This window comes from Triplophysa dalaica, chromosome 20, assembly GCF_015846415.1.
Source record: "Triplophysa dalaica isolate WHDGS20190420 chromosome 20, ASM1584641v1, whole genome shotgun sequence".
Classification (NCBI taxonomy): Eukaryota; Metazoa; Chordata; class Actinopteri; order Cypriniformes; family Nemacheilidae; genus Triplophysa; species Triplophysa dalaica.
In genome coordinates this window covers 19,264,616-19,292,184 of record NC_079561.1, presented here as the reverse complement: position 1 = coordinate 19,292,184, position 27,569 = coordinate 19,264,616, and the positions used below count along the sequence as shown (strand labels likewise).

Below are 27,569 nucleotides of genomic sequence, written 5' to 3'. Positions count from 1 at the left end.
CATATTGTTTGTCCATATATTCTTTACAGAAAATTTACTGTGAGCCATTAAAATTGGGTGAAAATATTAAAAACGCTGGCATAGGCTGGCAACTTTTTTTAAAGAGGCTGGCGGTGAATGAGTTAACATGGTCGACTTGATAAAAAACTCCCCACAAACTAAGTCATTTGTTTGTTCTTTTCTGGCAATCGGCGTGTACGCCCTAGTAAAAAAACTATTAATTTAAAATATATTTATTTCATACTTAGTATAGTTTAAATGTATTAACCTATTTACTGACATGTTATTTGGAGAATTATTTAAACACAATGCACATTTCTTCATATTAAGACTGTGTTTAAATAAAAATGTGTTCAAATGTCACTTTTGATAAGGATTTTAAGATTTTTCAAATGAAATCAATCTTTCAATGCAAGAACTTTAAAGTGTACCTGAAGCATACTTGCAATAGTTCCACTTTAGCACAATGAAATACACTTAAATGTATATTTAGTTGGACTTCAGCACTATTTCTGTACAATTAAAGTATATAAAGTAGAAAATTAGTTGTTCCAATTAAGCAGACTTTAAGTATACCAATTTAGTATCCCACAAATACAATCTCAGTGTATTTTCATTTAGTACATAAGATGAAAATGGATTTGCAGTATACATAGCATGAAATAAATGCAGCATTGAGGTTTTGCTCAGTGTATATGGTTGTGGATTATATATACACAGTGAGAGTCCATTTGAGATTTTTTTAACACTGATGATTTTGCTGTGTGGAATACAGACAGCAGTGAAAGATCAGTGTCTTTAACTGTTAAAGGTGAACCGTCCAGCAGTAAACCTGCAGGTCTCACAGTGAGGTTTTATCTTCTTACACATATCTGGCCTCACAGAAGAGATACTGCCAATCAAATGCATGCATGTGTGTCTTACATGTTTCTCCCCTTCGATCCTCTTGTCTGCGAGCTGCACAGCTTCCAGGTACTTAAAATGCAGCTCCATCAGTCTGTCGACCTGCAGCGGGAGAGAGAACGAGAGCGGATGAGCTCGTACACGTACATGGAGAACTTCACATACACACACACATGCCACACTGCACACACCACACATTTCTGGCAAAACACACACACTGCAGTTCAAACATTGCAAGCACACGCACAAACAAATACACACACACACACACACACACACACACACACACACTGCACAAAGCACATACCTACACTTTACACAATCTACACACACTGGATTGCAGGACTACATGATGAAGAGCTACACATTAGCCCAGTTCATCTATTAATGTTCTGCATTTGGAAAGATTCTCTTGGGTAATGTTGATATACAACAAAAGTATTGATAGTGCACAAGGAAAGAGAAGCCTCCACACGAGCGGAAACGTTTGTCATCTTCATTCTGACACTTTCTGTGACAATCTATAGACAAGCAGAAGTGTTGTATGATGGCCATATGGCCAGCATCATTCAGCTCGTGAAACTACCCATAATGCACTGCTCCTGTCAGTGTGATGAAACAGGGCCCAGCAGGACTGTGAGGGTTATTTTAAGAGTAGTGACTGCTGAGCGATAGCAGAACTGTAGAACGACACACGTGTTCATCCAGGTGATGTATGGAGACCCCTAAAAGAGACTAAAGGAGACATAAGACACTGTGTGTAGTGTATCAAAAACAGATGAATGGGACTAAACCTCATATGAGCTGAGACACGCTTTAATACTAATGCCTGACTGATGAGAGAGAGAGAGAGAGAGAGAGAGAGAGAGAGAGAGAGAGTGGGGAGGGATGGACGGAGGAAGGACAGGATGGGTGAAGAAAGGGAGGGAGGGATGAATAAGTGAAAGAAGAAAGGAAGGAAGAAAGAAAGGACAGATGATGGACAGAGGAAAGGAGGGATGCGGAGGCAAGAGGAGAATGAAAGGCAGAAAGTGGAGAGGACAACGGAAGAAAGAAAGGAAAGATGGGGAATATAGAAAAATGATTAACAGAAGGAAGGAGTGGACACAAGAGAGAAAAAAGAGAAGGAAGAGATGACTGAATAATTGAAGGAAGGAGCGGGGGAAGAGATTGAGGAAGAAAGGAAGGAATAGATGGATGGTAGAAAGAAGGAATGAAGAAAGTAAGAGAAGAAAGGATGAATGGTGGAAGGAGGAAAGGAAAGAAAGGAGAACGGGAGGTAGGAAAGATGGAAGAAAAATTAAACCATAGCAGGAAGAAGGAATGAATTGAGGAAGAGAGGAAGGGATAAATGGATGGAAGGATGAAAGAAAGGAAGAGAAGGATGGATGTACGAAGGAGGAGAGGTCACAGGGTAGAAAGAAAGGACGTAGGGAAGGATGAATAGAGGAAGGAGGAGAGAAAAAAAGGAAGGAAGGAAGGAAAAAGGGATTGAGGATGAAAGGAAAAGATACATGGAAGTAGGAAACAAGGGAAGAAGGAGGAGAGGAAACAAGGGATAAAGGAAGAAAGAGAAGAAACGATAAATGAAAGAAAAAAAGGGAGAAAGGACGGAAAAAACTAACAATAGAAGGGAGGAAGGGATGGAGAAGAAAGGAAAGGATAAAAGGAAGAAAGAAAGAGTTAAAGAAGCAAGAGAAGGAAGGAGGGATAAAAGAATGAGGTAATGAGAGAAGGGAGAATGGGAGGAAGGAAAAAATAAATAATAAAAGGAACGAAGGGATTGAAGAAGAAAGGAAAGATTGATAATAGATGGATAAAGAAAGAGAGGGAGGAAAGAAGGAAAGATGAAAGAAATGAGGGACGTGGGAAGGAAGGACAAAAGAAAGAAACAGGAGAGAGGGAGCACCAGTCTATGGCACGGGTCTTCACCTACTTTTCTTTGAGGGTCAGACTCCTAAAGTCTTATTGGGATGTGGGCCAGTTTTGACCATATCCTCATTTCTTCTGTTATTTTGTATTTCTGGTATTTATTGCATTTTCTTCCTTTTTCTGAGACAAGTTCACGTGGTGTATCCTTCCTGCTGTTACTTTGAAGGGCACAAGACGCGTGCGCAAACCGACTGCCTGTGGCTATGGATTGCCCATTATAACATTGTAAATAATGTTTAGTTTCTTGGACAGACCAATCAAGTCGCTCTATAAGATGTCAATGAGCCGCAGGAATTACTTTCTTATTGAATGTAGCAGCATATTTGACTTTCAAAGATGTGATGTCTCAGGACATGCATTTCTTAGAGCACACCGTTCTTAAAGGGTCAGTTCACTCAAAATGAAAATTCTGCCGTCATTTACTCACCCTCAGGTTTTTTCAAACCTTATACATTTCTTTGTTCTTTCTAACACAAAGAAAGACATTTGTTAGAATGTTAGCAATGTTCAGTTCTGTGACATCCACGATCATAGGAGGAAAAAATATTGTATATTGTTTTTGTTCTATTGAACAGAAAGTGAGATATTTTGAAGAATTAAGGAACACTGGGCACCTTTGACCAACATTATTTTTTCCTACTATGGCAGTCAATGATCAAAATCACAGAATTGAAAATTGCCAACATTCTTACAAATATCTTTCTCCTTGTTGATCAGAACAAAGTAATTTATACAGGTATGAAATGACATGAGGGTGAGCAAATGATGACATTTTTGGGTGAACCATCACAGTTTCTGTGATAGATTCTGTTGCCATCTTTAAGAATCAGCTGAAAAACATCTCTTCCGTCAACACCTGACCAATGAGCTCTGACTTCTGTCTCTTTTCTTTTCAACTGCTTTGTAAACTGTGGTGGGCTATATGACACCAGTTTTACTGCGCTTATGCTTTTTGTTTCCATATGATGTTCCAGTTGCTTCCATTGTTTACCTAATTTGTAAGTCGCTTTGGATAAAAGCGTCTGCTAAATGACTAAATGTAAATGTTAAGTCTCTCCACTTATATGAAATGTTAAGGCACCAGTTGACTAGCCCTGGTCTATGGTTTCTCAGTAAAATTCAACTTGCAAAATGACTTCTATAAACCATCTTCACTAATAAAGTGTATTTTCTGACAGACCAACACATACAAAATAAATGAGTGCATATAACAACTGACTTAAAATCAAACAGTCAGTGTTTGTTTGTAAATCATAAAGATCTATTTATTTTCATTCGTGTGATAATAAAGAGTGTACAGAGAGTTTCTATGATCTTTATAATAACTCTACATTAAACCTGCTCTCTCTCTCTCTCTCTCTCTCTCTCTGCCGCCAGCCGTCTTATTTTTACCTTCTCGCAGTCGTTCTCGGTGAACTTGCTCAGAAGACGACTTCTCTGCTGTCCTTTCAGGTTCCTCAACAAGGAGGCGATGATGGAACAAACATGCTCTGAGAGAAAGAAGAGAAAAGATTTAGCACCCGTGTCACTCGCTCACATGAAATGAAAGAGAAACAGCAGCTGTGAGCGGGATGTGACAAAGACACAGCAAGTCTGAAGACAGACACCTCTGAGATTACAGTTCCAAACTTTCTCTTGTCAGAGAGATTTCGGCAGATTTTTGTCAGTTCTGATCAAAACCGCCGCAGCGATGACAGAATCCTGCATTTAAACGCCTCAGAGACTTTCAACCAGTGCAGACACAAACCTCAGAATAAGCCGTAGAGTTTTCTAAACTTTCTCTACGTCTCTCAAAGCGATTGTGAAAACCCCCTGTAACAGTGAGTACATTAATACTTGTGTTACATAACAGAAAACGAAATATGATAACATATGCCATAATACATTTTCAACTAATAAAAATATTTATAAACGTCACTGTAATCCTAAAAATTGGTGGATTCATGCATAAATCATCTGTAAAAGGATTTAAAATGCAGCTCATCCAATTTGAAGTCAGAAATGTAAAGAAAGAGACATTTATAATCATTTACTGAAAGACTCGACACAAAAAGAAGTAGAATGTGCGCAGTATCTGTTAAGAGGCTGTGATCGTGTTAGATAAGCGCCGCAGATGGAAAATGTGCCGTTGCAATGAAAGCTTTAATGAAAGTGAAGTGCATGAAAGTGTCACAAATCACAAAAGATGGAGTTTCAGAAGGACAGCAGCAATGTTTTTAACTAATAAAGAAAAAACAAACCAAGGATAAAGGAAAATCACACATAAAAAAGAAAGAAACAAGGTACAAGAAAAAAAAGTAGATGAAAAAAAGTGAAGGACAAATAAATAAATGAAGCAAAATAAATAAGTAAAAATATGAATAAAAATTCATAAAATTTCATAAAAAAATGAATACATATGAAAGTACAACAAGGAATACAAAGACAGTCAAGAAAATTGAATGAAAGAGCAGTAAGAGGTAAATAACCGACAGACAAGCTACAAAGATAAAAAAACAATAATGTACTTAAAAAAAAAACACATAAAAAAGCAAAAAGGAGTAAATAAAAAAGGCAGGATAGAAAGTCAAAAAAAATGAATGAAAGACAGACATGATGCATGTATATCCCCGCAAAAAATTAAATAAAAGACCATTTCAGACACCGTTTTTCTGATTTTAATATTTATTATTTCTAGTTATGTGTTTGGTTAAAAAAAATGATCATTTATGACAATAATTTTACAGAATTTCAAATACACAAAAGTGAGTCTATTTTCCTTTATTTGCAGAAAATGAAAATTGGAGAAATGTTCTGTGTTTTTTCAGATCTCAAATACGGGAAAGAAAACAAGTTCAGATTCACTTTTAAGCAGCACAACAGTCATATTTCTACATGTATTTAGGAAAAGTAAAAATGTTTGTGATACCCTGGATTCTCATCTCAGTTTGTCTTGTCATGCTGTCAGTCTTTCACATTGCTGTTGGACGACTTTGTCACTCCTTGAGGTTTGATTTTGTTGAATTTCAACAATACCACAATACATCTAGCAATGATGATTTGAAATGAAAATTCAGAAAACAAATGTATAAATGAAAAATGACCTGTCGTCTGACATGCTTCACCCGTTTCCAATACAGTCTTCAAGCACACACACACTTCAGCATCGGTTCTAATCAGTGAACTTGTGAGTGTCTGAGAGCAGTTCTTCCATACTGAAGTACGTGACCGCTATAACAGCACATGCACATGAAGAAAAAAAAAAATATTTCACTGCTATCTCATACAAGCCCTCACAAGCAATAATCAGTCGGCCTTGATAAAACAATTTAATTTGGCCTTGGCTCTCACTGCCTCTGAATACAAATGAGACTCCTTGAGTTTAAGCTTCGGTCCACGAGCACACGCCGGCATCTCTTAACAAAGACATTACACATTCTAATGCAGCGGGTGTGCGGTTGGCCCGCATTAATCATCACGCTCCAACAGGAAGCGCTCGGTCAGCACCCCCGTGTCACGGGTCTTCAAGGCGACTCCGGGGAGCACGGCCACTAGCCGAAGAAAAGTGAAGCGTTATTAGCGGCGGTATAAAGTGTCTGGAGCTGAGCAATGCAGCCACAGGGACACGAGAGAGGGAAGAGGTCTGAGATAAGTGCCTTATCTTCCAGCGATGCCCCGGGAAAGCTTTTGTCATCATTATACACAGGAAAGACTCGACTGCCCAACACCATTACTCCAGGTCACCATGGCAACGGGAAGAAAGTCCATCGGCTGGCTGGTCATAAACGCAGCGGGGGCGCCAACAGGGGGCAATAATCTTTGTGGGATTAGACAGGAGTCAGTCAGTGTGGTGCACAGCGCAAATAATATTTCTGAAGGACAATGCATTAGAGAGAGAGTTGTTTCTAGAAAACTGTTACTATAGAGAGTGAACATCTCAGTGCCCCTGCACTTATCCCAGTGTGCACATTATGTTAACTTTAATATTTACTTTACGGTTTTTAGAGTGCTTCAATATCACCTGCATTCTTTTAAAGTGGCTTCTGATCCTCAATGTCCCCTACACTCTTCAAAGTGCTAATCTCAATGTCCCCTACACTCTTCAAAGTGCTATCAATGTCCCCTACCTTCAGAGTATTAATCTCAATGTCCCCTACACTCTTCAGAGTATTAATCTCAATGTCCCCTACACTCTTAAGAGTGCTCACTTCAATATCACCTGCATTCTTAAGACTGTTTACCACGATGTCCCCTATTCTCTTCAGAGTGCTAATCTCAAAGTCCCCTACACTCTATGAGTGCTTACCACAATGTCCCCTACACTCTTCAGAGTACAAATCTCAATGTCCCCTACACTCTTCAGAGTGCAAATCTCAATGTCCCCTACACTCTTCAGAGTGCTAATCTCAATGTCCCCTACACTCTTCAGAGTGCTAATCTCAATGTCCCCTACACTCTTCAGAGTGCTGATCTCAATGTCCCCTACACTCTTCAGAGTGCTGATCTCAATGTCCCCTACACTCGTCAGAGTGCAAATCTCAATGTCCCCTACACTCTTCAGAGTGCAAATCTCAATGTCCCCTACACTCTTCAGAGTGTTAATCTCAATGTCCCCTACACTCTTCAGAGTGCTAATCTCAATGTCCCCTACACTCTTCAGAGTGTTAATCTTAATGTCCCCTACACTGTTAAGAGCGCTAATCTCAATGTCCCCTACACTCTTCAGAGTGCAAATCTTATTGTCCACTACACTCTTCAGAGTGCTGATCTCAATGTCCCCTACACTCTTCAGAGTGCAAATCTTATTGTCCCCTACACTCTTCAGAGTGCTAATCTCAATGTCCCCTACACTCTTCAGAGTGCTGATCTCAATGTCCCCTACACTCTTCAGAGTGCTGATCTCAATGTCCCCTACACTCGTCAGAGTGCAAATCTCAATGTCCCCTACACTCTTCAGAGTGCAAATCTCAATGTCCCCTACACTCTTCAGAGTGTTAATCTCAATGTCCCCTACACTCTTCAGAGTGCTAATCTCAATGTCCCCTACACTCTTCAGAGTGTTAATCTTAATGTCCCCTACACTGTTAAGAGCGCTAATCTCAATGTCCCCTACACTCTTCAGAGTGCAAATCTTATTGTCCACTACACTCTTCAGAGTGCTGATCTCAATGTCCCCTACACTCTTCAGAGTGCAAATCTTATTGTCCACTACACTCTTCAGAGTGCTGATCTCAATGTCCCCTACACTCTTCAGAGTGCTAATCTCAATGTCCCCTACACTCTTCAGAGTGTTAATCTCAATGTCCCCTACACTCTTCAGAGTGCTAATCTCAATGTCCCCTACACTCTTCAGAGTGTTAATCTTAATGTCCCCTACACTGTTAAGAGCGCTAATCTCAATGTCCCCTACACTCTTCAGAGTGCAAATCTTATTGTCCACTACACTCTTCAGAGTGCTGATCTCAATGTCCCCTACACTCTTCAGAGTGCAAATCTTATTGTCCCCTACACTCTTCAGAGTGCTAATCTCAATGTCCCCTACACTCTTCAGAGTGCTGATCTCAATGTCCCCTACACTCTTCAGAGTGCTGATCTCAATGTCCCCTACACTCGTCAGAGTGCAAATCTCAATGTCCCCTACACTCTTCAGAGTGCAAATCTCAATGTCCCCTACACTCTTCAGAGTGTTAATCTCAATGTCCCCTACACTCTTCAGAGTGCTAATCTCAATGTCCCCTACACTCTTCAGAGTGTTAATCTTAATGTCCCCTACACTGTTAAGAGCGCTAATCTCAATGTCCCCTACACTCTTCAGAGTGCAAATCTTATTGTCCACTACACTCTTCAGAGTGCTGATCTCAATGTCCCCTACACTCTTCAGAGTGCAAATCTTATTGTCCACTACACTCTTCAGAGTGCTGATCTCAATGTGCCCCTACACTCTTCAGAGTGTTAATCTTAATGTCCCCTACACTGTTAAGAGCGCTAATCTCAATGTCCCCTACACTCTTCAGAGTGTTAATCTTAATGTCCCCTACACTGTTAAGAGCGCTAATCTCAATGTCCCCTACACTCTTTAAAGTGCTCACTTCAATATCAGCTGCATTCTATCAGTGCTTACCTCAATGTTCCCTATTATAGTGCTCATCTCAATGTCCCCTACACTCTTAAGAGTGTGTACTTCAATGTCACCTGAATTTTTTTCATGTGCTTACCTCAATGTCCCCTACATTTTACAGAGAGCTCAGTTCAATCTCCCCTACACTTTTGTGACTGCTCACTTCAATGTCGCCTACACTCTTCAGAGTGCTCACTTTAAATGCTGTCCTTCTCACAGTGAACAGTGCATGTGACTCACTCTAAAATGTATTTGGCCCTTTAAAGGAGCGTGATGTCACCAATGTTTCTACACTAGCCCATCTGCAGCGTCAAACCGAAGGTTTTTTCTTACCAATTGTTAAAGAAAAACGGATTATCACATTATCAACAGGCAAAATCTGCAGGAAAGGAAGCGCTAATTTTCAATAATGAATCCATTAGCAAAACCTCAGAGACGAGGAGAACAATGACCCGATTCCAACTTTCATTTCCAACAGAAGAATTAACAGAGCTCTGGAGATCAGCGCAATTACACCAGAGCTTCTGATCCAATTTAACAAAGCAATTCAAGCACTTACCACAATTATGACGTGTCCGGTAGAGATTAAGAAGCACTTAAAAGACAATCATTAGAAGTAAATGAACTGCTGCGTCTCCCTCCCTGATCATCTGAAATCACATTCTGCCGATCTCGAGACGCTGCTGAGAGGACGACGCGAACATCTCAACATTCTTACAACCCTCGTGAGAACTGATATTAGCTTCTGTAGCACAAGACATTTGGTCAAACCGCTGGAGTAATTCAGTGAGAAACAGCCCAGAATCCCTTGCACCGACTGATCAGAGATCAGCCAAACAGAACCGCATACATTTCATCAACTCAACAGTACTGACGTTTGTGTCGATATCTTCAACAACCAATACATGAGTCTAAAGATGGTCTGTGTTTGATTATAAGAAAACACGCTATTTCATATTTTATTTATATTTTATTGTATATTAATTGTATAAAATTAAATTAAAACTACTCGACAGTTATTGATCCTTTGCCCAGGTCTACCGGAAGTTAAGCTTGGGCCACATAACATTTGTTATGCTGAAACATCAAATGTCGGGTGTATTAATTATAAATTAGTAGCACGTATTTAAGAAAACATGTAAAAATTTATAAAAATTTATATAATATCAATTATTGTCAAAATGTATTTAAAATATTGCAAATATTTCCTAAATACGTATACACTCACCTAAAGGATTATTAGGAACACCTGTTCAATTTCTCATTAATGCATTTATGATGGTGGTGTAATGGTGTGGGGGATGTTTTCTTGGCACACTTTAGGCCCCTTAGTGTCAACTGGGCATCGTTTAAATGCCACGGCCTATCTGAGCATTGTTTCTGACCATGTCCATCCCTTTATGACCACCATGTACCCATCCTCTGATGCCTACTTCCAGCAGGATAATGCACCATGTCACAAAGCTCCAATCATTTCAAATTGGTTTCTTGAACATGACAATGAGTTCACTGTACTAAAATGGCCCCCACAGACACCAGATCTCAACCCTATAGAGCATCTTTGGGATGTGGTGGAACGGGAGCTTCGTGCATCCCACAAATCTTCATCAACTGCAAGATGCTATCCTATCAATATGGGCCAACATTTCTAAAGAATGCTTTCAGCACCTTGTTGAATCAATGCCACGTAGAATTAAGGCAGTTCTGAAGGTGAAAGGGGCTCAAACACAGTATTAGTGTGGTGTTCCTAATAATTCTTTAGGTGAGTGTATGTATGCTTATAATACAAAATGAATATGCACAGTATGCAGACATATATAATGTAAATACAAACCTTTATTCTAAATGCGATTAATCGCAATTAATCTTTTGACAGCCCTATTACAATGCAAAAAATTGAAGAAAACTCAAAACGAAACCAGAGATGCTTCTCTAGACTAACTGAACGCTTTTTTTATTGGTAAGGTTTTAAACCATGAAATCGGACAGATGTATATTGTGTAGGGCTGGGCGCTATATATATATATATTGCTAATTATACTTGTCTAAATTGATTTTGAAATCCATTCAATGTTTTATGCACAGCTCTTCAATGAACTACGGCTCTTTGATCAGTAGGAAGCACTGCTCAAACTAATCACTACGAGATTGAGTCGCTTATAACGTGCATTTAAAACAAGCACCACTCGTCAAACATCCTCACTATAAATATACTTTATTATCATGAAAATACCTGAAAAGTTTTGAAGAAGAACGATAGAATATGACCACAGGCATTTCCTGGAAATAATTGTTCTTCTGTTTCCCATATTCAGAGTGTCTGCGCAAGAAAGCCCTCAAGCTTTCGGAAGTGACGACATTTTACCGCAAATCATTGAGAAACTGAACCATAAGAATTGTACAATATATCGCCCAGACCTTATATCGTGGTGACAAAACGAGTTCAAAGTTCACCTTGACTGTGAAGCAAACATTCAGCATGTCATGACTTCTTCACACCTTCCATCGCAAACACATCATTAACTCAAACTCATCCTGACAATCTCGCTCGCTTTCAACCCACACATGATTATTCTGCTGAAACCGCTCAAACTTCTGCTCATGCTATTGTGTTCGAGCACAAGATTAACATCCTCAGTTCTGTCAGGACGGTTCACCTGCCCACCGTCTGTTTTAAGTTCACAAAAAAAAAATGAAGTCAATTTCGAGTGTATTTGGGTGCAGAACTCATGTGTAAGTTCTAACAAGAGATTTTACCTTCCTCAACAAAAGACTCAGCGAGACACAATATATCAGCACTGTGTAAATCTCTGTTACCTTGGCAAACAGAAAGAGCTTTTTCTAATGAACTGATTACGAATGCAAATTTAAGTCGAGTAAATTTCAGAAGGGATTTTACGTGATCAAATGAACTTTTACGATCGGCAGTAAGAGCTGAGCTGTTTAATTACTCAAACTCTTATTGTCGTGAAAAGTGATAATGAATTAATCTCTCCATAAAGACTCTTTTTCTCCACACGCGCGTCAGGAATTAAGAAGAGAACAACTGACTGATGCTTAATCTCACAGTAACCATATTTCCCACGAGCACGGCAGAACGCCATCGTGTTTCTTAAGACAACAAACCAATCCAATTTAAGAAGGAAAAACTAATCCGTTTCCAAACAAATTTGCTGAGCTCAAAAAAAAAGTTGAACAAAAACCGACAAGCTTTTACACTGTTAAATGGCGTCTTTAAGTACTTCATGAGTCTGATTTTCATCTTTTCAGTGCGAGACAGCGGGTTAATGAATTCTGCCTCCACGATGAACGTACAGATGTCACATCCCATTTTCCTCACGCTTGACTGAACAGTGACATCTGAACGTTCAACAATCTGTGCTGCTAAACCCCTGAAGACTGTGAGAGCAAAAACCCCGGCTCAGGTGATCAACTCAACAACACCATCTCTCTTATTCTCTCTGTGTGTCTCTCACTCATACACTCTCACTTTTATTTCACACACTACACATTTAGTATACAGCAATATGCAACGGAAGGAATAATGTGTAAATTAAAAGCAGTAAAAGGACTAAATAGGATTCAATCTCTTATCCTCTCTCTCTCTTTTTCTTTCCCTTTCTTTCTCTTTTCTCATGGCGCTTTTCCACTGCATGGTACCGTCAGGTTTAGTACGATTCGCCTCGGTACAGCTCATTTCACTTCGGCTTACTCTGCTTTTCCACAGCAGTTTAGCAGCGCTTCAAAGTAGATGGGGATTATAAACTTTTCGTTGTGGTTGCGCCGCCTCTACTCCTGTATCATCATTGTGAATGGGACATAAACACACGCACAACACAGGAGTGATGGAGCATATTGATGGCGGATGGCAGCAAAACAAAATACTGCTAAAATACCAGTATGTTTGGGAAATCTTACAGTTAAGAGCAGACAATGATCATTTGGTTTGCTGGACGGGGCACGTGGGTAAGCTAATGTAGCATTTAGCATTGCGTAAAGTGTCTCAATCTCTATTTCACTGTCACGAAGCATAAAACAAAATGCCAAAATGACGTTTTAACATGCATATTCATCTGTTGCAAATCCAATGACGCTGGTAATGATTCTCTCGTGCATGCCAAACGTCTACATAATGGTACATAAATGCCTAGTTCACTCCGAAGTCTAAACTGGAAAGGACTTCATTTGGAATGTTGCCCGTGACGGTTCAGCACGAATATGTTCCGTTACACCCCGTTATCAACAAATGAGTAATCATGGCGCACACTCTGCAAAACACAAATGAATAAGAAAGGGAATACAAACATTCCACTGGCCTTTTAAAATGTTAAATGTAAAAATTAAAAAGTAAATGGCTTTTGAGGACAGTGCTTACATACTATATTCTACAATGTTCTCTGACATAAAAAAGCTTCCGCCATCGTGTTGTCAGTCAGCTAACTTCACTCTCCACACATGATGAATGAAATCTAACTCCTGCTGCTGATCTTTGCTGCGACGCATGTTCCGCTTGCACTGAATGCAGCAGCCGATTCCGATTCCAATTGGTTGGCGGGTGGACAACGTGTATCAGCGGTCAATCGCAACCAGCCTATCCCATGATGCCACAGGAACGGTCAAATTAAAAAGTGAATTAAATAAAAACTGTGGAAAACTTTAGGGCAGATGTCTATTTTTAAATGCAAGTATAGATAAATATATTTCTTGTGACTAAATTATGTTTTTACCAATGCCTAGGTTGTAGTTAATGCGTCATATGCCAAATAGCATGCAGGTCACATGACAATAAAACATGGTGGATGCAGTGTGTCCGAAATGTGTTCATAATACTCCAACAGTACATCCTGTCACAGTATGCAATCTCTTTAAATATTGAATTTTCAATTTAAAGATACTTTATACATGCAATATTGTAACACACAAAACACAATAATGGCAAACAATAAGGTGGAGTAAGGTGCTAAATGAAGGATAAAATATATAGATATTAAAAACTCTCTTTCCCTCGCTCTCTTTCTTGGGTTTTAATAAGCATTAGGAATTAAGGATGGTGTGAAGAAACTCAGTGAATAAACCACACCAGCAGCTGCAGTTTCATCCCTGTGGAATAAACCACAGACTGTAAATAATGTACGAGGAAAAGATATTACAGTGAACTCCATGTGATATTACACTGCCCGTGTGTGTGTGTCTGTGTGTCCTGTTAATTGAGCAACTCCAACAAACTAAATCCATTTTTAAGAGAATAAAAGTGCTGAGGGAAAAAACATTACAGGCAAAACAGAGAACATGAAAGTAAAAGAGAGAAATTACTGGACATGCATGAAACCAAACAGAGCGTCTGTGTTGGTTCACAGGGAAATAAAAACACTTCATCTGAGATTCAAGACACAGAATTAAATGCAACTCTATTTACCGTCCTAATAAAATCTTGCTGGTTTCATAAATAGAAATCGTTTTAAAGCGATCGTTCTTTAACATTACATTTACATTTAGGAATTTGGAAGACGCTGTTATCCAAAGCGACTTACAATGCTTTTATCCTACACATTTTACATAGGTATTTGCAATCCCCTGGGATCGAACCCACAACCTTGCAATGTTAATGCAATGCTCTTACCACTGAGCTACATGAAAGCTTTAAAATGTACATTTCTGCTGCAAACCAAGACTACACGTGCCAAATAAACATTTTCAGAAGGAAATATTACGCAGACGATTCATATTTAAGATTGTGGTAAACTAACCTTCATGCTCCTTGTCTGATATCCCGACTTTCTTCATCTTCTTGGGTGTTTTCATAAACAGAGGGAATATGGTTCTGAGACCCAAGATGTCCACAAACTTGTGACAGTTATCAGAACCCTCCGGACCGATCATGGCGTAGTCCAGAACTTTCAGTGCACTGACCCGAGACATCTTCTTCTCCCTGGAGAATAAAACCATAAAAATGTGTTTTGTATACGAGCTAGTCTTGGTTTGCCTGCAGTCAAAGAAGTTTTTATTTTATTCTTTAACACTGTTTTTGCATTTCTATTACAAATGCCTTTGTGTTTCAAATGCACATTTTGGAAAAAAGAAACGTTATAATAACCGCCTCTCTTTTTCTCAAAAGGCCAATTTAATTTGACATATTAATGGATTTACCCTGCAGTCTACAGGAGTTAAATAAATGCACTCATTGTGTGTACATCAGTTTTCTGTATAACACACAGAGTTTCAAAAGAGAGAGAGTCACACACACACACACACACACACACACAGGATGTGAAATCAACACCACCATCACAAACAACACAGAAATATATTACAGGTGTTAAAGGAGGAGGTGTAGGAAACGTGGAAATTGTAAGGAAAGTTTTAAATGTAGTTTTTAAATAACTTCAAGTCTGTCCTTCAGAGTTCAAAGTGTCAATGTTACATCCAACTAATACTCAAACTGTAAAAACACTTGTTAACACTTTATCCAGGTGAACGCTCGTTCTTGTGCATCAGCAAAATGAAGAATACAAAGAATTAAAGGTCCAGATGAGTCGTGTGACATGTGCGTGATTTAGAGGAGGGTTTTACATGTCTGAAATGAGATTGAGATGAGATTCATTCAGCGTTCAGCACCACGATTATCGCTGAGGTCATGTGCTATAACATCACACAGCATTAGGCATGGGCCGGATACAAGGTATACCGAGGTTCGAAAGAGGCAACATTTGCTGTGACACCGTTACTAGGGTACGAGCAGTGTTGGTGTAACTAGTTACGAAGTACTTAGTTACTGCATTTTAATTACTTTTTCCTTGAAAAAGTAAAGTAAGGGATTACTCATATGTTTTCTGTAATTTAATTACAGTTACTTTTGATGTACTTAAACTAAATACTTTGTGAAATATATGCGTGTGCAATAGTGTAATTGACTTCAAAATTTAAAGTCTTACTTTAAAATCTGTGCTCACATTTGTTATACTTTGGTCAGTTAATAATATTATTTATTTGAATGAATTAAATAAGCCGTTTCATGTCTATCCTTGAATCACTTAGGGTTAGGGTTACCCTAACTAATCAAGGTCGGTGTAGGATATAGAAAGTAATTAGTAATGAGTAACTAAATACTTTTTGGACAGTAATCTAATTACACTATTGAATATGTAATTAGTAACTAGTAATTAATTACTTTTTCAGAGTAACTTACCCAACACTGGGTACGAGCTATGTTTACACAAAAATAAATTATGATATCATGTAATTCGTTCGATGTTTACACAAAAAAATATATTTTGTATTTTTAAGGCTTTGTTTTTCCCTGAAAATCATGTTCAATATGTTGGTTAAAACTAAAATGTATTGTGTCCAGTTGAAAAATTGTTGTTTGTATACACATACATTTGAAAATAACACATTTTAATGTGTTGTAACTGCAATACAGTGAACCCGATGTACTTTTGCTTAAGGTTGTCATACCGTCAAAATCTCATACCACCCCATGACTCAACAGCATCATATTTTACTCAACAAGAAACGCAAGCACATGAACAGTGATGACATACCTGAGCATGAGGTTCATAAGCTGAAGCCCCTCCCCCCTCAGGAAACGATCACGATTGGCTGGAAGCATGAGACAGGAACATAGAGCGTCAAACAAGTTCTCCATCATTTCCTGTTCCTCCGCTGTGGACGGATTGTGACGTTTAAACACCTGTGAGGAACATGTAAATGGGTTAAATTTGCGCCTGCACCGAAAGCTTGTCAGTAACCCAGGATGATAATTCTAACTATAAAGATAAGATGTCAAAATCGTTCGAAGTTTAAGAGAACATTGATCACCAAATATTTGTACATTGCATTATACAGTAGCTTCAATTGTAAACATTAGTTGAGTTTCTCTCCAGTGACCTTTAATGAGTTGCTGCCCACGTACAGCGTCTGTCACTCACACTTCTGCATTAGACGCCAGCTGCCTATATAGGCCGTAGACAGCCTGCACACTAGAGTTTAGAAGAGTGCTTGAGCGAGTGAGCGAGAGAGAGAGAGAGAGAGAGAGAGAGAGAGAGAGAGAGAGAGAGAGAGAGAGAGAGAGAGAGAGAGAGAACATCTTACTGAAAGCTGCTGCAGTAGAACGTCAATGCCGTCTATTTCTCCCAACAGCTCCCTGGTTTCTGTGAGAGAGAAAAATGATAAATGTGTGAGCTCAATGCACTAATAATAGGAGAGAGAGAATGAGAGAGAGACAGAGAGAGAAAAGATGATAAATGTTAGAGCTCAGTGCAGTAATAATGGAGAAGAGAGCGAGAGAGACAGAGAGAGAGGCGAATGTGATAAGATCTGCTATTGAGAACAGAGAGACAAACCAAAAGAAATATTTACAAACCAGAGCACAAGAAAAGCAATACAACCCACAGTGTGAACAGAATATTGTAGCTGTACGTACAAACCTGACTCGAATACTTCATGTGTAATCGAGAATCATAAAGTCTGATACTAAAGGCCATTTCACAACAACAATTTTACACTGGTCATGTACATGCATGCAATTCCACCTAAAGCATTTTTCAGACACATGACCCAAAGCTGTGATCTTATTGGTCAGTTAGTCTTATTTCCTGAACAACAAATTGGAAAAATAAGTCCACGAAGAAAAAAAGCGATAAATGTTACTGTGTTGTGCGAGTCTTGTTAATATGAAAATACTAAAAGATATTTTTTCAGTAACACTTTTCTACGAATCCAGCATTAATACATAATATACATTGATTCATTATAGAAGCATTCTAAGTGCATTATGATTCAGACAAAAAATCATTATAATATCTTGCATTGATAAATAAACATAAAACAACACTTTGCATTTGTCCGCTCATACGATGTAGTGAGATATTATGCGATGAAATGAGATTTAATACATTATAACTATGGTAACCATGTAGAGTTCATCACGTGTCATAAATCATCACACAAGTTATAATTAGGGATGGGAACCGAGAACCGGTTCATCTTTAGAACCGGTGCCCAGTGAATCGATTCCTTGGAACCGTTAGCGTACCCGTTTAACGATTCCGCTTATCGGTTCCGCTCATTGCAGATGTGTCATCATCATGACGTCACACACGTGCTGAGTTGTTTTGGTTACGCAGCGAACATGTCGTCGAGGCAGAAGCGATCTAAAGCCTGGTTATATTTCACTAGAAAAGACGCCAATGCGGTCATTTGCAACAACTGTTAAAGTTTAATTTCGACAAAGGGAGGAACAACCTCCAATATGCAGAAACATTTGGCCATACAGCACGAAATTTATTTGCAGGACTGTCGCGTGTTTGATACACTACTACTTAGCGACAGGGCAACAACAAGTGAGTCAAGCAGCAGCGGAGCTAACGAGACGTCATCTGCTATTAATGCCGAAGATAACTTCTCTATTAAGTTAATGTGAGGGCCATTTCATTGTGTAAACTTTTACTATATGAATAATAATCTCCATTGTCAATCAAATTTAGATGAAGATTATGACGGCCATCAGAGACTTGTCTAAATTGATAGTTGTGGTCTTTACAGAAGACTTCTTTTATTTTGTATGTGAGTTGAGTTGAATTTTGTTTCAGGTAGAATATTCCCAAAGGCACAAGCTCTTCCTTGACTGTTTGTGTTCTTAGTTTTTATGGCACTTAAATGGCACTTAAAAGGCAGTTTTATTTTATTTTTTTGTCTGGACCTATGATGAATGTGAAAAACTCTATGGGTCCCTGGACTTCACTTTGTAGCCTACTTTTAGGTTTGTTCTGAGGTTGCTACACATCATTTTTGTATACTCCGAGTATGTGTTGTGTTCTTATCAGATATTAAAGCGAGTTAATACAAAGAAACAAATTTGTACTTATTCCCTCACCCAATGAGAATCGATAAGAGAATCGATAAGGAATCGGAATCGTTAAATTCTTATCAATTCCCATCCCTAGTTATAATAATAGTAAGTAATAGTTTATCAAATGATACAAGATATAATGTTCTCTATAAGGCATTACGCATGCATTATAAATCAAAAGTTTTCTTCCATATACTCCACGTTTAAGGAACGGTTCGCCTTAAAAAATAAAATTTCTGTCATCACTTACTCACCCTGAGTAATTTTCTTTCTCTTCAGGACAACATAAAAGAAGATATTTCGAGAAATGTTGATAACCAAAGCCATAGGTCCCCTATTGACTCAAAACCAATGAAAGTCAATGGGGACCAACAGCTTTCAGTTACAGGCATTTTTCAAAATATCTCCTTTTATGTTGTTCTGCAGAAGAAGGAAAGTCATGCAGGATTGAAATGACAAGAGGGCGTGTAAATAACGACAGAAATCTCATTTCGAATGATTTTGAATAAATACCCCAAAACATCCAATCAAACTCAGTCAGTGTCCATGAAATGTTTTACTTACTGTCGTTGTTTTGCAGAAGGATGGCCAGTATTTCACTGCAGTACAGCTTATTGGCATCAAAAGGCATCTTCGCCTGTTCGGAGAGAAACAACGAATGGGTGATTTCAATTGGTTTGGCAGCTGTGTCCAGTTCAATCTGTGTGCCGTGTTTCTATTGTGAGCTTTCTGTCGGAGCGCTGGATTCATCGGGTCTTCAGGAACATTAAGACTCAAAGCACAACAGCATGAAGCTCTTATTTCAGTTGAAATCGCAAGAGAATTACACTTCACATGGAGAAAACTGTGAGTTAAAACAGCGTGCCTACAGCTCTTATAAAAATCTCAAATTCAGAGTTAAATCCCTCATTATATATGGACAACTTCACACAAAATAACATTAAAGTTTTTACCATTGTCCATATTTTTAGATTTTGTGATTCTGTATTTCTGTTGGTCAACACCACAGAGGACTAAAAAATTGTTGGGAGGCTTTGAACATCTCACCTTGATTCTCTTTAACAGCCACTGCATTAAACCCTGCTGGGCCGCTTCTGTGCACAGACCGGGCCGAAATTCGGCCATGTTCTCGATCACCGCTGCCAGAGAGAGAGAGATAGAGAGAGAGAGAGAGAGAGAGAGAGAGTTTACTCCATGCTTGTCAGACACACAGTTTTATGAATCGTGTTGTACTGTGACCCAGTTTTGAAAGTGTCTGCTTCACCTAGTTGCCATGATAACTGATGCAGACAAACTGCAGTGAGATCAGACCTCCAAACACATCCACATCCACACAACACATTCATGCTTAAAAAACACAAAACACACACATCTGTTCGCCATCTGGTCTCACAATAGTGATGCTGCAGTACTGTTAAGCTTGATGGAGACGGAGAAGACTGTGTGATGCTTTGATATCTGATCTGAAGGACGTATGTATGTACTGCATTTACACCATCATCGGTTTAGTTTAGTGCACCAGTATTTATAAAATGCAATTTTAAAAGAACAACAGCGGACACACTTCATTATATAGATTTTATAAATGCATTTTGATTTATCTAGTAAAAATCAAAACTGCTAGCCCGACAATAACAGGCAGGAAAGAAAATATTTTATATTTCTGAGCCCCGGGGACAGAGAGTAAGAAAGAGGTAGAGAATATGTCTATATGACACACCACAGCGGAGTTTTTACTCTTCTGTGATATAAAAGACACCTGATAACTCAATCACGGAGAGAGAGAGAGAGAGAGAGAGAGAGAGAAAGAGAGAGAGAGAGAGAGAGAAAGAGAGAGAGAGAGAGAGAGAGAGAGAGAGAGAGAGAGAGAGAGAGAGAGAGAGAGAGAGAGAGAGAGAGAGAGAGAGAGAGAGAGAGAGAGAGAGAGAGAGAGAGCGGGAGAGAGAGAGAGAGCGAGAGAAAGAGAGAGAGACAGAGAGAGGAAGGGAGAGAGAGACAGAGAGAGGAAGGGAGAGAGAGAGAGAGAGAGAGAGAGAGAGAGAGAGAGAGAGAGGGGGAGAGAGATAGATAGATAGAGAGAGAGAGAGATAGAGATAGGATAGGGATTACAGAACAACTGGAACGAGACATTGGGAGTGAGACATTGAGGAAATGTGTCATATCAATCCGTTCAGTAATTTATCTCTCTCTGCAGAGTCAAAAACAAAGTGTGTGTGTGTGTGTTTTACCTAAAGTGTTGTAAACTCCGTCAGCCTCCTCCTTCACCGTCTCATCCAGACGCTCCATATTCTGCACCATGAGAGCTACGACCTGACCCTCCAACTAACACACACAAACAAAAGCTTTTCTTAAAAAACTTAAAAGTCTGATTCACATACAAATGTTTTAAACTGAATCTTTGCAAACGCTGGATTTGGAGATGGTTTGAAACTGATAGATGGCGTGGTCCTAGCGCTAAAATATATATATATATATATAAGATATATTTTCCTGTGGCTCAGTGGTAAGAGCATGGCGCTAGCAATGCCAAGGTCATGGGATCGTTGTCAGGGTTATTGCTCATAGTAAGAAACAAAATGTGTAAATATTCATAAAAGGAAATATGTCTGTGTTTTGTTGGCAATCGTCGCATGCGTCAATGATGTTTTTAAAAAACATGAAAGGGATAATGTGATGATGTGTTGTGTGCTCGTGCTGTAGTTCTGTCCCCCCTGCCCGCCTCCAGCAGCTCGTCTTTTTCCGGAAATAATCATACAGCTGTATCTCTCTTAATAAATGTGATCAAACTAAATACTCATCCAAGATATGACGTGTTCAGTACTTCTGTATAGGGTCTCAAGATTAATATTAGATTGGCACAAACTGCGCGTGTTAACCCATCTTTAATCATGAGAAGCTACGTTTAACAGTGTAAAGAAGTCAGAATGCATGAAATGGGATTCAACCCCCTTAAACACATCTAAATATTAACAGTGATAAACACCAAACACAAATACAAAACCTTAAATGCGGCACAGCAACATTTACATTGATCAGATGCTTTTATTCAAAGTGATTTAAAATGAGTAAGTATTTAAAATTGTGTTATTTAGCAAAACATTAAAGCGACGACTTAATGAACAGATTTACGGACAAACCGTTGGGCTAAAATGAACCAGACTTGCTTAAAACTCATTTGTGATTCAATGCATCTCTGTTACCCAGAATTCTGCATTTCTGAGCACAGGAGATGTGCGTGTAAACAATTATTCAGATGTATGAATGCACAGAAACTTAAAACTTATCCTGCATAAATCAGACCCGGATCTATCTCTGATTGTTTCCTATCTGCGTCTGATGGAATAAGCTTTTTTAATAACAGTCTGATGTTTTCTCTCTCTCTCTCTCTCTCTCTCTCTCTCTCACTCGTGTGAAAATGTCAGACTAATAAACAGCTGAGTCTCGCACACAGTGAATCATGTCAATAATGCCGGCAGCGTGTGACCCGCTAACACTCGTGAATCAGGCGGCAGCTCCACAGATGAGGACTTTATTTCTCATTATTAATAAATATGATTGATATAAAGACTCACCAGACCATCAACGAGCACCTCTGCTCCCTCCTCGCTCTCATGAAGTGTGTCGATGTCTGTCAGCTCCTGCAGGAGATCCACCACGGCAATGCTGATATGTGACTCATGTTAAGTTCTTACTGACAGTTCACAGAGGTATTATGTTTGTTTATTTTAAACGATCATTCTAAAAGAGGATTCAATGACATATCTGCTGGATATACACATGTAAACGCTAATAATGGTCTATACTGAAGGCATGTTGTCGATTATCGCTTGAATCTGTTGCTCAGGATATCAGTGTTGTCATGACTGAGGAGACCCAGCAGAGATTGAACCGCGTTTAGCTCCACCAGCAGATGGTACAGCTCTGGAATCGTTGCCACAACGTGCATCTCCTGGATGATGTCATTCAAGTCGAGCTCCGCCTCCATGAACCTGCCACAGGAGGATGGGAAGTGACGTCATCATTGCGAGCCACCATGCGAGTATGAATCGTTTGCAAAAATCCCTGATACTCACTTCTCGGGGTTGTCTGGAAACTTGATCCTCAGCTCCTGGTTTTTGTACGATCTCTTCTCAAAGGTCAAGATCATTTTCTTCACGGTGCCCTCATCCACCGGCTCCGCCTGTCAACACAGGGCAAATCACGAGGTCAAATGTCAGAACTGTTCTTCTTATACTTACAGTAAACCTGTGCTCGTACGATCTCACCTCGGGATCTTCTCCATCCTGATCCATCAGGTTTTCCAGAATCCTCTCCCCCTCTCCTCCTCTCTGCTCCTCACTGTCAAATTCAGCCCTGGCTGCAAGGCGTCCGGCGTCCCGTCCAGACGTCTTCGGTTTGCTTCTGGACTCCTCTTTGCTGTCCTCATCTCTGGATCTCTTTGCGCCTCTGTCAGGCTGAAAGAGAGCAGATCACATGATTGTAAGCGTGAGGCAAGATCAAAGGGGTCCATTTCAACATCAGATGCAAAATCAGACTTTGACTCAACTGAAAGACATCTGCACAACATCAGAGACAGTATCAGGCTCTTTTTTATGTTTTCATCAGTATGTTTATTTTAAGTTTGTAGGTTATTCTACAGGACAGACTTTGTTATAAACCCAAAGACTCGAAATTGTAAGTCTTTAATCATGCTGTGCTCCAGATCCAGTGTTGCTGTTGTTAAAGCAAAAGAGGGTTTCACCAAATACTTATAGATCATTTTAAATCATCATTTTATCTCAAATTATTCTGTGTTCAAGAAGCATCTTCAATCTTCCAGCTATCACATGTTCCCACAGAATATTTGACTACATGCTAATGGTAATGCATGGCAACGTATCAATACAATGGATTTCTGAACGTGAAGAATTTCTACGCAGATTTGTGTAATGAATATCTTGGCACGCGTCAAAGCATCACAACAGCTCAATGTAAATCAAGCACGACAGGTAATGTTGTATTTTCACAAGAGAGTAAGCAAAATACTTCATAATATGCAAAAACATACGCATTTATAAATACAAAGAAACACCGAGCGGCGAAATTATACAGTCAAGTTCAGTTAAAATCCATAAACAGGTAACTTTCATAATATCACGAATGAACCAGCAGGCGTCTAAATAATCAGAAAATGTGTTTATTCATGAATTAATTATTAAAGTTTTCATAACATTTACACTTGCATCAGAACAGATTAAATAAAGCCCCAGCAGCTTACAGAAACATTAAAGCCCAACATTACCTGATAATTCAACAGCTCACCCACATCCATGGTAAATTGTGTGTGTATGTAATCTTTCTAAACAACAATATTTCAATAAAGTGTGTAAACACAAAACACGCTAGTTTGTTTGTGAGGTAACTTGCGGTCTGTCCTTCACGCGCATGAACCGTGCGGCACGCACGCGCACAGAGACTCAACGGCGACACCTGCAGCCGCGGAGGACGAGACGCAAAATAAGAACATGATAACATTGATTTTACATTACAAATTTAAACAGAACTTCCAAACAATTGAACAAGTTTTCTTAATTTAAGAAAGAGAAGAAAGTTTAATATAGGAGAGCTAAAATGCATCCTGGTATTTAAACATGATCCCAGGGGATTGCATATAGTCAGAAACAAATGTCTAACATAATGATATGCAAGTAGCAAAAGCGTCTCCCAAATGCATAAATGTTAATGCACACACAATTTATCACATTCTGCCTCAGAGGAAAAAATAAATAAGAGACTTAATAAAACTAGTATTTGAAATTCTATACTTACATACTTCTTTCTGAACATATTTATAAGATAGTATACAAAATATGCTACAATACAGGAGTAGTTCCCCTTCGAAATGAAAATCCTTTCATCATTTACACCCTCTTGACTTTCTTTCTTTTGCAGACAACAAAAGGAGATAATTTGAAGAATGTTGTTAAAAGCCCCCCATTCACTTACATTGGTTGGGGGCTGTTAACAAAATTCTTCAAAATATCTTCTTTTGTGTTCTGCCGAGGGACATGTTTGAAACGACGAGAGGGTGAATAAATGATGACAGAATTTTCATTTTGAAGGTGAACAACTCCTGCATGTTTGTAGTGTGTAGTTATCATGTAAGATCTATGTCAGATGTTTTTATGGGGGTTTTGCATTTTAAATAAAATTTTGTCTACATTTTTCTAATCAGTCAAGAATAAGATGAGATGTAAAATGTATAGTTGCAACAATCAGGTTTATGGTGAGTCTGAGTAAAAAATATTTTTGTCAGTTTTTAAGACAAGAACACATTCTTTGAAAATATTTTATAGCATTCACATCTATGTTTGTGTTTGTGTGTTTCTCTCTCTCTCTCTCTCTCTCTCTCTCTCTCTCTCTCTCTCTCTCTCTCTCTCTCTCTCTCTCTCTCTCTCTGTCACTCAGCGCTGGCCTCTTCTGTCAGGTCATCTGTTGTGCGTGTCACACTTGACCGGCTCTGTTGAGACTTGACAAGACAGAAGTTGTATGGAGAATAACCTCATAAAAAACGCATGTAGCTGTGTGAACGTGTGATTTTCCGCCGGCTGATCTGTATGGAATAGGTCGGCAGTGCTCACTGAAATGCAGGTCAGGGATGTGTTTGCATACATCACCACCTCCATTCAAAACCTACATTTCAATCTGCTGAAACACTCCTCACAGCGGAAATCATTCATTCATTCATCTGCTGTTCTGAAGCATAATGTTTGGATGTACAGATGTGAATCTCACCAGGTCATATTTTATAACAATATATAATTGTCTTTTGTTTGTTCGTTCACATCGGTATGGATTTAACACAGCTCAACAAATACTACCATGCATTGTGGTATACATTGGGACATCCATGCAAAGAAAAAGCCAGATCTATTTGCAAACGTGCACGTGAATATGTAAATTCTCATTGTACATACAAATTTAATTTACCGTTGTAATCACATGACAGTCACTCTCTGCCGCAGGGTGAAGTTAATAATCTATATGTAGATTGACTTTTCAGAGTAACAGACAACACGCAAATGAACTGCGTAAACATCATCACCGGGCTTAGATTAACACGGCAATGACGTGTCACACTGCATCATGATCAGTTACAGAGTTCATCATAACAGAGCTTATTTACATTGAGATATTCAAGGTATGTCCAAATGTAAAGTTCGAAAAACAAATGAAAGTAAGCTAAACAAATATAAGTCTATAAGACTGTTCCAAAATAAAAATACTGCCTGATACCTTTTTTCACATTTGCATGTGTCTTTCATAAAGAACACAATCCCAGAATGCACTGCGATGTGCTCTGTGAAAGTATAAATCTAGGACCTCTAAAACCCTGTGGATCTTGTCAGTATTGAATCTATTTACAATAACATAACAGAACAAATGATCATTTTCTTTATGAAGATTATAACTATATATGTGTAACTTCGGGGGTTTCCTCCGGGTACTCCGGTTTCCTCCCCTGGTCCAAAGACATGCATGGTAGGTTGATTGGCATCTCTGGAAGAATTGTCCGTAGGGTGTGAGTGTGTGAGTGAATGAGTGAGTGTGTGTGCCCTGCGATGGGTTGGCACTCCATCCAGGGTGTATCCTGCCTTGATGCCCGATGACTCCTGAGATAGGCACAGGATCCCCGTGACCCGAGGTAGTTCGGATAAGCGGTAGAAAATGGAATGGAATGGAATGTGTAACTTCAGGGAGATCATAACCATCAGCTGAAGTTCATTAGATGTTTTTATGGTTTTGAACTCATGTTCCTCATGCCGTACAGTATAAATATCATCTATATTGAAAAAATCAGAACCATATCATTTATAATGAATACATGCAGGATGAAAAATGAAGCGAGAGACCTTTAAATCATTCACAGCTGCCAAAACAACAGCACGTATATATTCCTTCAGCCTACACGCTGCTGTCTGTAACCGAAAGAGAGAGAAAGAGAGGGAGAGAGAGGGAGGGAGAGAGAGAGAGAGAGAGAGAGAGGTAAAGATAAAAAGTAGAAATAGAAGTAAAGAAGGAATTATGTAAGGGGAAAAGCGAGGGTTGGAAAAAAAAAGAAGACGATATTTGCATGTCACCTCCTGTTCCAGCACGTCCAAATGAATGGTTACTATAGCAACATTTCCAGAACATGTGGCAGATTTGAGTTACCTTGAAGAAACTCACACGCTTAATGTTACTTTGAACATCTTTTTTACAACTTTTATCAAATTCAGGGGACAAAAACAACTCAAATTTGAAAGTCCCTGTGGAAAGTGCTGGAAAGCAGAAAAAGTTGTGCAAAATTTATAAGAACTGGCTTTTCCTATCACTGCTATGCAGATGATACCCAACTCTACCTTTCTTTTCGCCCAGACGATCCGACTGTTTCTGCACGCATCCCAGCTTGCCTAGCGACATCTCGCTCTGAAAGAATGGCCATCACCTGCAGCTGAACCTTTCAAAAACAGAACTGCTTGTAATCCCAGCTGATACAAAGACTCATCGCACCCTCTCCATTCAAATTGGCTCATCAACCATCACATCTTCCAGAAAGGCAAGAAACCTGGGAGTGGTGATCGATGATCAGCTTAACTTCACAGATCAAGTTGCACCGCCCGGTCCCTGTAGGTTCATCCTCTAGAATATTAGGAAAATTAGACCCTTCCTATCAGAGCATGCTACGCAAGTCCTAGAACAGGCTCTGGTCCTGTCCAGACTGGACTACTGCAATGCGCTCCTGGGTGGATTTCCAGCTTGCACAAC

At 39.2% G+C, this 27,569-nt stretch overlaps 1 protein-coding gene across 1 annotated transcript in view; it reads right to left on the bottom strand.

Annotated features, from left to right (window-relative positions):
• ctnnbl1 (catenin, beta like 1) overlaps positions 1 to 24,208 on the bottom strand; it is a 39,553-nt gene extending 15,345 nt beyond the window's left edge. The window contains exons 1-13 of the mRNA XM_056732859.1: positions 24,064 to 24,208; positions 23,048 to 23,236; positions 22,856 to 22,962; positions 22,632 to 22,771; positions 22,355 to 22,452; positions 21,011 to 21,104; positions 19,830 to 19,921; positions 19,347 to 19,419; positions 17,024 to 17,082; positions 16,474 to 16,622; positions 14,680 to 14,861; positions 4,228 to 4,325; positions 925 to 1,005 (exon numbers count right to left, since the gene is read on the bottom strand). Of these exons, the coding sequence (XP_056588837.1) occupies positions 925 to 1,005; positions 4,228 to 4,325; positions 14,680 to 14,861; positions 16,474 to 16,622; positions 17,024 to 17,082; positions 19,347 to 19,419; positions 19,830 to 19,921; positions 21,011 to 21,104; positions 22,355 to 22,452; positions 22,632 to 22,771; positions 22,856 to 22,962; positions 23,048 to 23,236; positions 24,064 to 24,093 (1,392 nt within the window). The 5' untranslated portion in view covers positions 24,094 to 24,208. The remainder of the gene's footprint in view (positions 1 to 924; positions 1,006 to 4,227; positions 4,326 to 14,679; positions 14,862 to 16,473; positions 16,623 to 17,023; positions 17,083 to 19,346; positions 19,420 to 19,829; positions 19,922 to 21,010; positions 21,105 to 22,354; positions 22,453 to 22,631; positions 22,772 to 22,855; positions 22,963 to 23,047; positions 23,237 to 24,063) is intronic.
• Positions 24,209 to 27,569: the final 3,361 nt, after the last annotated feature.